The following is a 13,164-nucleotide window of genomic DNA, read 5'->3' as shown; positions in this document are numbered from 1 at the left end:
GAATTGTTTCTCAGGTCTGTTGTTATCACTCTATAGATATTTGCTTGTGTCTCTATAGAAAAAGCCACACAATACTAGAAAATGAGCCTTGGCCCCACAGAGAGGGAACAGCAGCAGCAAGAAGTGTCAGTATAGGCTGGAGAGATGGCTCGGTGGTTAAGAGCACTGAGTGCTCTCCCAGAGGTCCTGAGTTCAAATCCCAGCAACCACATGGTGGCTCACAACCATCTGTAATGGGATCTGATGTCCTCTTCTGTTGTGTCTGAAGAGATCGACAATGTACTCACATACATAAAATAAATAAATATATCTTTTTTAAAAAATGAAGTGTTGGTTCTAAGGAAACCAAGCAGTAGCACAGAGAAGGACCTCCCTGTTCACACCAATGCAAGGCTCGCAGCAGCCTGGTCCCTTAGTATCCCAACATTATAATCCCTCTGAAGGACTACAGACTGCAGCTAAGGTAGTGCACACTCAGTTCATGGACAGCACATGACCCAAACAGGGCCAGTTTCCACATGGGGGCTTGAGGAAGTTCAAGAAACCCTCTTCCTGCCAGATGTGAAACTGCCAACTTCATACCTAGAGTTGGAGGCCAACCACAGCGGTCTCGGGCCAGTAGAACACAGGATGAGGCCATGTCCTGAGAGCCCTGGTTGCCCCCAGATGAGAAGCCACTACTCTACTTTCTCAGGCATGGGAGGTGGTGTTTCAGTTTTGATTTACATAAGATGTGGTTACTTTTCCTGTCTGTGCCAGGGTCTTTGCAAGAAGAAACACCGTTCTGTGTTTGAAATGAGACCTTTGTTATAGGTGGCAAACGTTATGCAATTGTTACAGAGTACGGAAGTGGAAGTCTGAAAGCAGAAATTGCATAATTTAGGGAAGCCCCTTGGCAGTCCTCTTGAAATGGGACAAGAGCATTTATGGGATACCGGGAGCCAAGTGTCCCCCCAGCCCTCATTATAGATACAGGGCCAGACAGGCAAAGCTGAGAGAATAGAGGGTTCTTACTCTGAGTTTGCACCAAGTAATAATGTCTGGGTGCTTCTGGGACCGCATGCAGGACGGCTGTGAGGATAGGTAGACTGTTGGCTGCAATCATAAGAAGGAGACACTGTCGGGGTTGGGGATTTAGCTCAGTGGTAGAGCGCTTGCCTAGCACGTGCAAGGCCCCTGGGTTGGTCCTCAGCTCCGGGGGGGGGGGGGGGGGGGAAGGAAACACTGTCATCCCCCACCACGATGCCCTTCTCATGTGGTCACAGCTGCTACTCCTCCACCTTCCAGATCACATGTTTGCTGTTAGCTTCTCTTTGGGTCAAACATAGCCTGGAGTTGTGGGGGAAGGGAGTTCTAGGAACACAGCTGAGCCCCGACAGTGCATTCCGATGGCATGTGCTTGAGATTCCTTCGTTAAAAATCTCAGCTGTAGCCATCAGGTCCTTCCACTAACCCGCAGCCTCTCTTACAGCCACCAAATATGACACACTCTGCAGAAGCCCCTGGGGCTGTATGATGTGTCTTTCTAAACCCGGAGAAACCCGGAGAGCCCACCGTTTCCAGGTAGATGGTATACTACTTCAGGAACTCAAGGGGGCGCTGTTTTAGCTCGGCTGCCTAAGACTCCTTAATGCAGGAAAAGCCACAAGCCCTCAAAGTTAAGGCTCCCACTGCTGTGTAGGAGACCCGGAGGATTGGTGAGGGCCGGATGTCTTGCCAGTGGCAGAGTGGCAGTGGGACGTCTTCCCGGTGGCAGAAGAACCTTCCCTGGCTGATAGTCTTAGGGTCGTTGCTGACAAGACAGCCTTCAGAGGAGAAGCGGGGAGGGGAGGGAGGGAGTCGGGTGATGGTCAAGGAACTCGGCTGCTCTGACTGGCTAGCAATGAGGCTTCTTCTGTGGCTCTGACTCACGAGCAGCCAGGTCCTCCTTTATTTATTTATATAGGTTTCACGGAACAAAGGCAGACTAATGATTACCCAAGGGGCACAGAATATGTGTTCGATTTTTTTTTTTTTTATTCCATGCCCAGGGTTACAAGCTCAGTTACAGTTAGAAAATATAAACAGAATGTTTTATTCCCCGTAAGTCCAATGTAAAGAATCTAAGGACTGTCTCCTCCCAAGCAAATACATTTACTATATGGCAGCCTGCTTTTAGGCTGGCAGTGTTTGCAGTTTGAAAACGCCCCAGACAAACAGAAAATATCTAACTTCTATGAGTATATGTTTCATCATCTAGGCTATAAAGTAGGAAAAGTTGATTTTGGCCAATCTCTCTTTTTGAGTTCTATTTCTCCAGGGTGTACCCCTATTTTTTAAACTATTTTTATTATTATTATTATTCTATTATTATTATTAGACTGTTTGCAGTTTGAAAACACCCCAGACAAACAGAAAATATCAAACTTCTATGAGTATATGTTTCATCATCTAGGCTATAAAGTAGAAAAAGTTGATTTTGGTCAATCTCTCTTTTTGAGTTCTATTTCTCCCCATCTTTAAACTACAATAATAATTATTCTTATAATTATTACTATTATTATTATATCCTATTAAAAAAGAGACCTTGAATCTGTAACATATCCTCCTGGCCAGTCAGTTTATCTAAAGTCTCTGTTTACCTTATATAAATTGTGCTGCTTGAGTTTGCTCAGGGACAGATACTCCAAGCAGATTTCCAGAGTGGTGACATCATCTAGCTATGTGTTTATCTGTGCTTAATGATCTCCAGGGCATAAGGAACACGTCCAAATAGTGGCCAGATACAGTTAATTTTAGGATTCTTCTAAAAAGATTCAGACATCATTTTTCTCAGGAAAAGCCATAAAATGAATCATAATGCAGAAAGCCCCTAAGAATGCAACATGCAGCGGAGACCAAAATACAAAAGTTAGAGACAGGACAGCGACTGCAGCAATCTGCTCAGCTTGCTTCTCTGGAACTGTGTAAAGCAGCTTTGCCGGCTTCTTGACTCTCGATGTTTCCATTGGATATGGGCTTCCGTCAAACCTTCAGAGTACCACGATTCAGCGGGAGAGCCTCTTTCCTCAGGCCCCTCCTCTTCCAAAAATCTCCAGGAGTAAAGCCATCTGCAGGGACGTTTCCCTGGAGATATCAGTGGTCAAGAGCCAGATACTAAGTCTGGAAGAGCTGCAGAACCAGGGCCCACCCCACATCCTGCCCTGGCCCACTCTCTACCAGTACCACCCGTGCACCTTGGCTACTCCTGTCTAGGTAGAAGAGGGGAGAGCTAGGGAAGACAAACCCAACTGAACAGGGTAGCAACTCCACACTTTTCCATCTGCCTTTAGCTCGCCACTAAATACAATGTGTTGTAGACTTGGTACAATGTGTTACAATTCTAGCACGGGTCTTTCCACTTAATACAAAGTGATACAGTTCCACTACAGTTCTCTCCAGGACAAAAGGTGAAGTGGGAGAAGCTCGTCTCCTGTCAGACACTCTTCAAATCTTAGTCCCTTTTTCATCACCCATGTCTTTCTGGTATGCCCTCCATTGGAGAGGCCAGAGGACCTCTTTAAACTCAGCTGAACTGAGCCTATAAAACTCTTCCCACCACATTGGCTAGGCTGAGCTGTTCCCTGTATGTCTCAGCTCAGACTTTATTGTTCCTAATGGTAATAAATGGAGCACTTGTGGGGGCCTTAGGATAAATCTTCAGAGTCAGCTCTCTCTCTCCATTGTGGGTTCCAGGGAGCAAACTTGGGTTTTTAGGCCTGCGTGGCCAGTACTACAGACTGAACCATTTCAGTCGTTTTTGGTAAAGGCAGATCGCAAAAATTCATTTGTGATTACTTAAGATGCACACTGACAACCACAGTCGCACACTGACAACCACAGTCACAGGATTGGAAGGCTTTCTATTTTTTTTAAGGTTTTTGTTTTGTTCGTTTTGCTTTTCTGCATTAGTGTTGTGCTTTGCATGTATGTCTGCAACGTAAGTGACCTGTCTCCTGGAACTAGAGTTTACAGAACGTTGTGATCCGGCCATATGAGTGCCCTGGAAAAGCAGCCAGCGCTTCTTCTTCTTCTTCTTCTTCCTCTTCCTCCTCCTCCTCCTCCTCCTCCTCCTCCTCCTCCTCCTCCTCCTCCTCCTCCTCCTCCTCCTCCTCCTCCTCCTCCTCCTCCTCCTCCTCCTCCTCCTCCTCCTCCTCCTCCTCCTCCTCCTCCTCCTCCTCCTCCTCCTCCTCCTCCTCCTCCTCCTCCTCCTCCTCCTCCTCCTCCTCCTCCTCCTCCTCCTCCTCCTCCTCCTCCTCCTCCTCCTCCTCCTCCTCCTCCTCCTCCTCCTCCTCCTCCTCCTCCTCCTCCTCCTCCTCCTCCTCCTCCTCCTCCTCCTCCTCCTCCTCCTCCTCCTCCTCCTCCTCCTCCTCCTCCTCCTCCTCCTCCTCCTCCTCCTCCTCCTCCTCCTCCTCCTCCTCCTCCTCCTTCTTCTTCTTGGGACTGAACCCAGGGCCTTGCGCTTGCTAGGCAAGCGCTCTACCACTGAGCTAAATCCCCAACCCCTGCAGCCAGCGCTCTTAACTGTTCCTTCAGACCCTCCCCCAAGCCCCCACTACTTGGCATTGTGTTTTGAGATAAAGCCTCTCTCATTAACCCAGTCTTGCGGGAAACTGTTTGGTTCGGGCAATCCTCCTGCTTCAGCCTCTGAGTGCAGCAACAAGTGCGAGCCATTGCCTGATGGTGGATTAGTTATTTTGTAACACAAAATCCCTGCTTTGAGCTCAGCAGAAATGGGCGAGGGCGTAGTGGTGACCAGGGCTATGGCAGGATCCCCAGCAAGCGATCCCGGAGAGGTTTGTCCTTCTCGATGTTCCGGAGACCTGCCAGGCGTCCTGAGTCTCTCACACCCATACCTTTCCCACCCGAGGCAGCCCATTTCGGCCTCTAGCACCCAAGAATCCTAAGGGCCGTCCTTCCCGCGCACGCGCACACAAGATGCAGGCGGAATCAGAGGTCCCCAGGCAGCAAAACCCGGAGTCTCGCGCACGCTGAGGGCCTGCGGGCGGCCAAAGGGGCGAGGCGGATTCTCGATCCCGGAAGTCAGGCCGTCCCGCTGCGCTCGCGCGCTTCCGCCCTCTCCTGGCTGCCAATGGGATCGCAGGCTCCTCCCCTAGAGACGCGGGCCCCGCCCCTGGAGACGCGCTGCGGCGCAGTCCTCTCCCGCCAGTGGAGTGTACAGCTGAGGGGCGCCGGGCCTGTGGCCCTGCGGCCACCATGAAGCTGACACGAAAGATGGTTCTGTCCCGAGCCAAGGCTTCAGAGCTGCACAGCGTGCGGAAGCTCAACTGCTGGTGAGGCCAGCCAGGCGCGGGAGGGAGCAGAGGCCGCGCTGAGCGCCTGCTGCCCCAGGCTAGCTAGGTTGCAGGCTCACACTGGGGCACTGCCTCAGGGTTACGGTCCTCTCAGGATAACTAGAATTTCTCTCTAATCTCGCTGAGGGGTTTTCACTAACCTCTGTGACCGTGTATGGTATCTGAAGACAAAGGTGTTTAGTGGCATATCTACTGGGAGAGACTGAGGTTGTAAAGTCGTGAGTCCATAAACAGTCACTAGATGCTGGAGAGGGTGACCTGGTATGGGTGACAGCCTGTAACTTAAATGTTATTATATGGATGATGCACTCAACGTTGCATGGCTGGGTCACACTATTACTGAAAGCCCTGGGCTTCTGGAGGAGTTTGTATTAGTGGGGGGTGAAAGAGCTACAGTCCGTCTCTGGGGACTCAGGTGGGACGCTGCAACCAGAGCCTCTAGAAGGGGCAGAGCAAGTGCAGACCCTTGCTTCTAGTGGGGTCAGTAGCGGAAGGAATGAGCTCTGTTAATTAAAAGCCTTTCTCCGCCCTGGCACATCTGGTGTCAGGGCCACAATCCTCTCTGTCCTGGGTTTTCAATAATGTCCTTCTTTGTTGAGCCAGCAAGCCCATCAGGGCTCCCTCTGTGCAGGCAGAAACAACAGCCACATTGCAGGCCTGTGAAGTCTGCTTCATAAGTTGCATGATCAGCCTTTGGGCTTGGCCTCTCCTGAAGACCCCCTTTGTTTATGTGTATGACAAAACAGCTTTCTGCTATGGGGAGCCTGAGTAAACCGGGTACCCCCATGCACCAAGTGCGTTAGTATTGGCAGAAACCAACTTAACTATTTGTGATACCTTTCCCTGTTACCTGGGCAACCAGGCTTCCTTACTGTGCGCCCTTCTGATCATACAACCTTTAGATTTCTCTGGGGAGGTTTTGTTTTGTTTAATATTTTCATTCGACAAATTAAAGTATATTTCTTTTCTTCTCCAGGGGCAGCCAGCTCACAGATGTAAGTTCTGTCTTGATTGGATCATCCTCCAGATACCCATTCCCCCAGAAGAATAGCTAAAGTTACAGAACTGAGGTCACCAGCTCAGTGCCTTGTCCTGCACAGAGGAGAGCAGAGCCAAAACTCTGCACTGGGAGGAGTCCCGGGTGGTGATTTTCCTCAAAGACATCAACAGAGACACTGTGCCTGGCCTCCCCTCAGCTTCTGGAGGCTACACCCTAACCCCACCTAAATGGCAGGCACCTGGGACTGTGGAGCCCACAGCCCAGGTCTGATCCACAGAAGGTGTGTTGTGACCAAAGCTTAGCTGCAGTTCTGTCCGTCTTGGGCCCAGCTCCAATGGCAAGGAGAGTGTCCGTCCTTTCTCTGTGCCTGAGCAGCAAAAGAAAAGGTTGTGTTTCTCAGGGTAGGAAACCGCAAGATCCCTGGCCAGGCGTCCTCAGAAGATACTGACTATAATGTCCTGTGTCTAGAACTGTTGTAAACTGTTGGGTAGAAACACCCAGGGCAGAACACCCCAAGGGCAGGCTGGGCCACAGACACCAACATGCAGCTGATTTCTTCTGAGCGCCCTGGTTGTGTGCAAGGCTGTACCCCTTGGCCCTGTTAGTGCAGGTGTCAGGACCCAGGACAGATGTGCCCACTGTCCTGAGAAGTGACTACAAGACACTCTTGTCAACTCACCAGCCCTGTTCTTCCCTCCCTAGATTTCTATATGCCGGGAGATGCCCAGCCTGGAGGTAATCACACTCAGGTATGTGACTGCTATGTTGCTGTAGTCCTGGGGCATGGAGGCAATGGGGAACCTCATCTCTTTCATGTGGGGTATGGGAAAACATTCCCATCTAGGGAATGGGACTTCAAGAGCCTGGTCCTCCTGCAGCTCCTCTCAGCCTTCTCGGGAGATTACCTGGGTCTTCCAAGGCTCCCCTCTGCTTGCCCAGTCACATTCACCCCAGGAAGTCATCTGTGTGCTTGTAGCAGGCCCCCTAATAATGAGCAGTAGTCCAGCTAGGCTAGTCCTCCCTGTGACCACATCTGTCCCCCAAAACTCCTAGTACCCTACCTCCCCTGCCTTCCTGATCTCACCACCTCTAGGAGCTCCTCCAATACTCTAAGTCCTCTCCTGCCCATCCTAAGACCCAGGATAGGACTGATCTTACGGCCCCTACCACCTGCCTGCCCAGTGCGTGTCAGCATGGTGCTGGTGGCTTTTCCTGGAGCATGTTACCCGCCAGGGCATCCTCGCAGGAGGGACCATGGATAGGGCTGACTCAGCAGGCCAGGCCCTGGCTCTGGCTGAGAGGTAGAGTGTTTGGCTGGTGTTGAGAAGAACCCCGTGTGTAAAGACTTGGTGTGTTGAGTTGATGGGGACTTTGGGGGTTACTTACTGGATGCTGTTTTCCCTTCCCGTGTCTGTACACTTTTTCTGTGGGATGGGAATCACCCTAAAATCCTGTTTGTCTCTAGCCTGGGATTGTGGAAATCTGATTTGGTTTCTTTGTGAATGTGTGAGCATTCTTGCCGAGTTCAGCCTGCCCTGGGGCTAAGTGTGTCCCCTGGGAGCTCAGCGCTGTCTCTGAAGGAGGGCGGGGTATCCTGTCTGCCACAGTGAATGCAGCAGAGCCCCAGGCCAAGGAGCTGCCCGCGTGGCTGCGTCTCAGGTTGAGGGGCTCCTGCTGATGCTGCCCCTTGACCAACCCAAGATATTTGGTTCTGACCCATCTCTAAGACGGAGACACCTTCTCATGGTACTCGTGGGTGAGGCAGATCCACAGGCGGAGGCCACTGTGGCCGGTGGAGACCTGGTCTGTGTGGGTCCCTGACAGTGTGCTGGCCCCCCGCAGTGTCAACAGTGTCTCCACCCTGGAACCCGTGCGTGGCTGCCGACGCCTGAGCGAGCTGTACCTGAGGAGGAACCGCATCCCCAGCCTGAACGAGCTCTTCTACCTGAAGGACTTGCCACACCTCCGGGTACTATGGTTGGCCGAGAACCCGTGCTGCGGCGCCAGCCCACACCTCTACCGCATGACCGTGCTGCGTAACCTGCCCCACCTGCAGAAGCTGGACAACCAAGGTAGGCTCGCACACCCACCCAGTGGCCACTGAGGCCGCGCCCCCCCAGGACGCCCATTGTTCAGTATCATCTGAGCGGTCCCTGTGAGCCTGTTCCCTTTCAGAGGTGCCATTGCAGGGTTCAGTACCCCAGGGCACCTGGGCTTCTGTCCCTCAACAGTCCCCTCCCTCTGCCTCCCTCCACGAGGAAAACCCTTGTGCCGAGGCAAGGATGTGCAGTGACCGGGCAGCACGTGGTAGCCAGGCCTCGAACCACACAGAGGACAATCCTACTGCTCCCACACCATGCCCACCTATGCTGTGTGGGCTACAGGCCCCTCTACCATGGTGGAGAGCCCTGCCCTGGGCTCTTGGCAGGGTTCATTTCACTGGCTCCATGGGATGATGGTTTTTTGTTTTTTTTTAAAGATGTATTTATTTTATTTAATGTATGACTACACTGTCACTGCCCTCAGACACACCAGAAGAGGGCATCGGATCCCACTACAGATGGGTGAGAGCCACCAAGTGGTTTCTGGGAATTGAACTCAGGACTTCTGGGAGAGCAGTCCGTGCTCTTAACCGCTAAACCATCTTTCCAGGGGAGGTGATGCTCTGAACGGTTTCTGATCCTCCTCTGAACGGTTTCTGATTCTCCTCTGAACTGTTTCTGATCCTCCTCTGTTACATCTAAGCAGCTGTCTTCTCCCAGAAGCTCACTAAACAAGAAGTGAAGTAGGGTATATATGTGAAATCCATTTCACTTTTAAAGTTTGTCCGGGTGACTAGAAATGTAGTCTGGGGGCTGGGGATTTAGCTCAGTGGTAGAGCGCTTGCCTAGGAAGCGCAAGGCCCTGGGTTCGGTCCCCAGCTCCGAAAAAAAGAACCAAAAGAAAAAAAAAAAAAAAGAAAAGAAAAAGAAATGTAGTCTGATGGCAGAGAGCCCACCGGTATGTGCAAGACCCGGGCGTCCAACCCCAGCACAGACTGATCTGGCTTGGCGTTTTTGCCCTTAGAAGAGGCCACACCTGAGGTTCACAAGCACCCCTTGCCCTCCTGCCAGGCGTCCCACACATTCTAGGACTGGGGATCGGAAGGAGCAGGACTAACTGTCCCCAGGGACAGCACCCCTGCCCTCCCCACCACAGGGTGCACACAGCAGTAGACAAGCTGACGCCCCGAGGAGGCACTCTGTGGAGCCCATGCTGCCCAGGTCCCCTGACACCATTACCTTCCTGTCCTTCTCCACAAGCCGTGACGGAGGAAGAACTGACCCGCGCACTGATGGAGGGCGATGAGATCACCGCCGCCCCCAGCAGAGAAGGCGCAGGCAATGGCTGTCCCAAGCCCCCGTACAACCTCAGCTCTGTCGGCTCTGCCACTGAGACCAGCCAGCGCCTGCTGAGCTACACAGAGGAGACAGAGTGAGCCTGCAGGGGAGCACCTCGGGCATGAGAGGGAGGGGAGTGACCTCAGGAGCCTGCCTGTGCACACCAGGCCGTGCGTGGGTCCTCTAGAGGAGCAGAGCTCTGCGGGCGTGCCCACAGCCCACCATTGGGCTCTGAATCCCACCAGGGTCACTTTTGTGCCTTCCCGGAGGCCCTGGGCAGAAAGCATTGCCAGGGGGAGCCCGGGGCACAGAGAAGTTGTTCTTGGTGGCTCTGGGCCCCTATTCTTCACGCTGAGCTCCTGTGCCATTATAAAGGCATAGAAGGCACCTGCCATCTGTCTCCCACTCTGGGCTGGGACCACTTGTCAGTATGACTCGATGTGCAAATAGTGGTGCTAAGAGCCTTCTGACTGCTGTACCATCAGTGTCTCCCTCTCACCAACAGAGTCCAGGGCCAGACTGCCTCAGACCAATCTCCTTCCTTCTCACCAAGGGACACTATGAAGAATCCCAAGAATAGGGTGAGTGACCACTGCCCCCTCCATCCAGAGAACAGAAGACAGCCTCCAAAGGGTGGAGATAACATGGAGTCAGGTCAGAGCTCATAGGAAGAGTGGGGTACATGAGGCAAGAGTGCACACACACACACACACACACACACACACACACACCACTCAATTCCAAGAGCAGGGCTGTGCTCACAGACTCCAGACCCTCAGTTGCTCAACAGAGAGTTGTCAGAAGGCACTTGTGTACTCCCTGCCTACCAGGCGCCCTCCTCCCTGCAGCTAGAATATGCCTATGTCCTGTCCCAGAACGAGGTCCGCCTTCCAGCTGGTCGCCCCTGGACCTGCATCTGCAGAACAAGGGCACACACGGGTTTGCAGAGGCCGTAGTGTGCTGCAGAGGTCAGGGGTCAGAAGCTGAAGTAAGTTATTCACTTCTGGCCTGTTCCTCCCAGTGAGCCACAGGTGCTGCCCCTCAGCCACCCATGTCTCTCACCCCTTTCCACCCCTTTGTATGAGAGGATTCCACTCTGAAGGGCATAGGACCCTCAGACCCAAGCCTGGCTGTAACTGGATAGGACATTGTACCAATCAATGTCTGCGCTGTGACTGCCTGGTAGGCCTCAGACTGTTTACCCTAGGAAGGATGCCACCAACCAGGTTCTAGGTCATTCTTTCTGTCCCCAGAACATCCTGACCGCCATATTGCTGCTGCTGCGGGAGCTGGACACGGAGGGGCTAGAGACCGTCCAGCAGACTGTGGGCAACCGGCTACAGGCACTGCACAGACTGGAGCCCCAGGAAGACATGGAGTGACTTCACATGCGCCAGGATCTGGACCCTGTTACGTCCTGAGGAAATACAGCTCTGCCTGGAAAGCCTCCCTCTGGGTTCCCAGTGCAGATGCAGTGGCTGCCGGCCAGGCCGACCCCTCTCCTGTGCTTAGAGCTGGCAGAGATGCTGCCCACCAACATGGCCCCTGGGACTTACCTGCTGAGGCCTCGATGCCCTGGGCACCGTCTGACCCTGCCTCAGGGGAGGACTGTACAAGCCATACCCTCCAATAAAGCACTGTCTGTCTGGGCTGGAAGGTCTGGGGCAGGAAGCATCTCAGCGGCGGGCAGGGCCTTGACCCCAGGGTTATGCTGTTTCTCAGCCACTAGGGGGAGCCCTGGTATCCCTGTAGCAAGCCTCCCTGGGAACTGCCTGGAATATCCCACAGGGCACTATGTCCCAGGTGTCCTTAGACATAGCCTGGGAGAATGGATTTCTTTCAGGACAAGGCTGGGCAGGACACTGTCCTGTTTCTTTCTTCAGGAGAGTGATGTCACCTAGGTAGAGGGACTGTTGGGGACATCCAGGGTCGCTCATCATTCTGAGGTGCCAGATACCATCAACAAAGCTGTGTTTGTTAGAGCAATTTGGGGAGGCCCCGTAGCTTACCCAGGCAGGGCCACCTTAGTGCCACTCTGGGGTGACCTGCCACAAGGAAGGTACCAGCTCTGCTGAGTCTCCAATCCCTGACCCCCACCACCAGCCACAAGGAAGGTATCAAGGTTAACATATGTAAAACGACCTGAGGAAGGGCCAAGGGACAGGTAGAGCAGCGTGTGAAGAAGCCTGCTGCAAACAGTAGCTGGCTGTGTAGGTGACCTGTAAGGGTCTTAATGCTGAAGGGTCAGGGCAGCTGGGCCCTTGGCTCGGCTCCACCACTGGCCCCCTTCCAAACATGGGAATACTTTCTCTCTTAATAAACTGTTTCTACCAGTGCCTGTGTCCCAGGTCCAGTTCCTCGTCCCAGGACATAAGATTCTGGAAATGCCAGCAGGTTCCCCCAGGGTCACACCCCATGCCTGTAACAACCTAACTTTCCATCTCCCTGTGACACACTCACATATACCTCAGGGATGGTCAAACTACCAGCTCCGCTGAGCCTCCAATCCCTGACCCCCACCCCCAGCCTCTGCCAGGCTGGGGACAAACTAAAGCACAGCATGTATCCCTAACCTGGAGCCAAGCGTGGGACGTTCAGCCTATTCTGAATCTTCAAGATCTAGGCCCTTGGGCAGGAGTTGGGATCTCAAGGGTCGAGTGCCCTCCCATCCAACTCCTAGCAGGGCTGGATGTGGTACGGGAGGAAAGACATGGCTGCTCTGTACCTGAAGCCGCTGCCCTCACCAGGGCCCAAAGGTGCCTTGCAGCCAAGCAGGTAGAGGCCCTAAGCACTAGAATAGAACTGCTAAGACAACTGCTAAGACGACCCCAGCTTGTGAATTTAGCAGCTCCTGGGCCCTCAGCTTCCCCAGCAAGCAGATGGCCATTACTGGTGTGATCTGGATAAAAATGACCCCCACAGACCCATAGGGAGTGGCACTACTGGGAGGTGTGGCCTTGTTGGAGAAGTGTGCTACTGTGGGGCAGGGCCTTGATGTCTCAGATGTTCAACCCTTCCTAAGAGCCACTGTGGCCGTGGCGTCTACTCTATTCGCAGCAGTAAAACCCTAACTAAGACAATTAGGCTGCCGAGCCCACTTGTGTAAGCCAGACTGGCGAACCCACATTTACAGTGCATATATACATTCTCCTGGTTCTGTTTCTCTCGATCTCTAATACAGGCTTTGTGCTCAAGGCCAAACCCTCCAGGGTGCTGTGAAAACATTAATCACTCCAGGACTCTTAGCAGCTCTGGGGGCTCCAGCCAGATGAAGCAGCTGGTTACATTGACTGGGATACCCCCACGGAAGCCTTACAGTGACCCACAAGGAGACTCCTACCCAGGGAAACCACTGTCCCAACTTGGCCTTCAGGCCCTCAAAGCCAAAGTCACAACCCTTGACCTCCACATACCCAGAGACCAGAAACAGCCCCCACCTGTTGTAAATATT

General features: G+C 52.9%; 1 protein-coding gene across 2 annotated transcripts; it reads left to right on the top strand.

Moving 5' to 3' along the window:
• Nucleotides 1-5,187: 5,187 nt before the first annotated feature.
• Nucleotides 5,188-12,048, top strand: Cfap410 (cilia and flagella associated protein 410). Of its 2 annotated transcripts, NM_001008351.1 has the most exons (7): nt 5,188-5,312; nt 6,310-6,328; nt 7,036-7,082; nt 8,176-8,405; nt 9,636-9,807; nt 10,219-10,294; nt 10,967-12,048. In NM_001008351.1, exons 1-7 carry the CDS (start codon nt 5,236-5,238, stop codon nt 11,093-11,095), a joined length of 750 nt encoding a protein of 249 aa, NP_001008352.1. In that variant the 5' UTR covers nt 5,188-5,235; the 3' UTR covers nt 11,096-12,048. The 2 variants fall into 2 exon arrangements, with proteins under 2 accessions (NP_001008352.1, XP_006256314.1); XM_006256252.4 differs by lacking the exons at nt 5,188-5,312; nt 6,310-6,328 and adding an exon at nt 6,351-6,613.
• Nucleotides 12,049-13,164: the final 1,116 nt, after the last annotated feature.

The sequence above is a fragment of the Rattus norvegicus genome, chromosome 20, assembly GCF_036323735.1.
Source record: "Rattus norvegicus strain BN/NHsdMcwi chromosome 20, GRCr8, whole genome shotgun sequence".
Classification (NCBI taxonomy): Eukaryota; Metazoa; Chordata; class Mammalia; order Rodentia; family Muridae; genus Rattus; species Rattus norvegicus.
The sequence above is the reverse complement of the archived record's forward strand: the minus strand, read 5'-3'. Positions and strand labels throughout refer to the sequence as shown.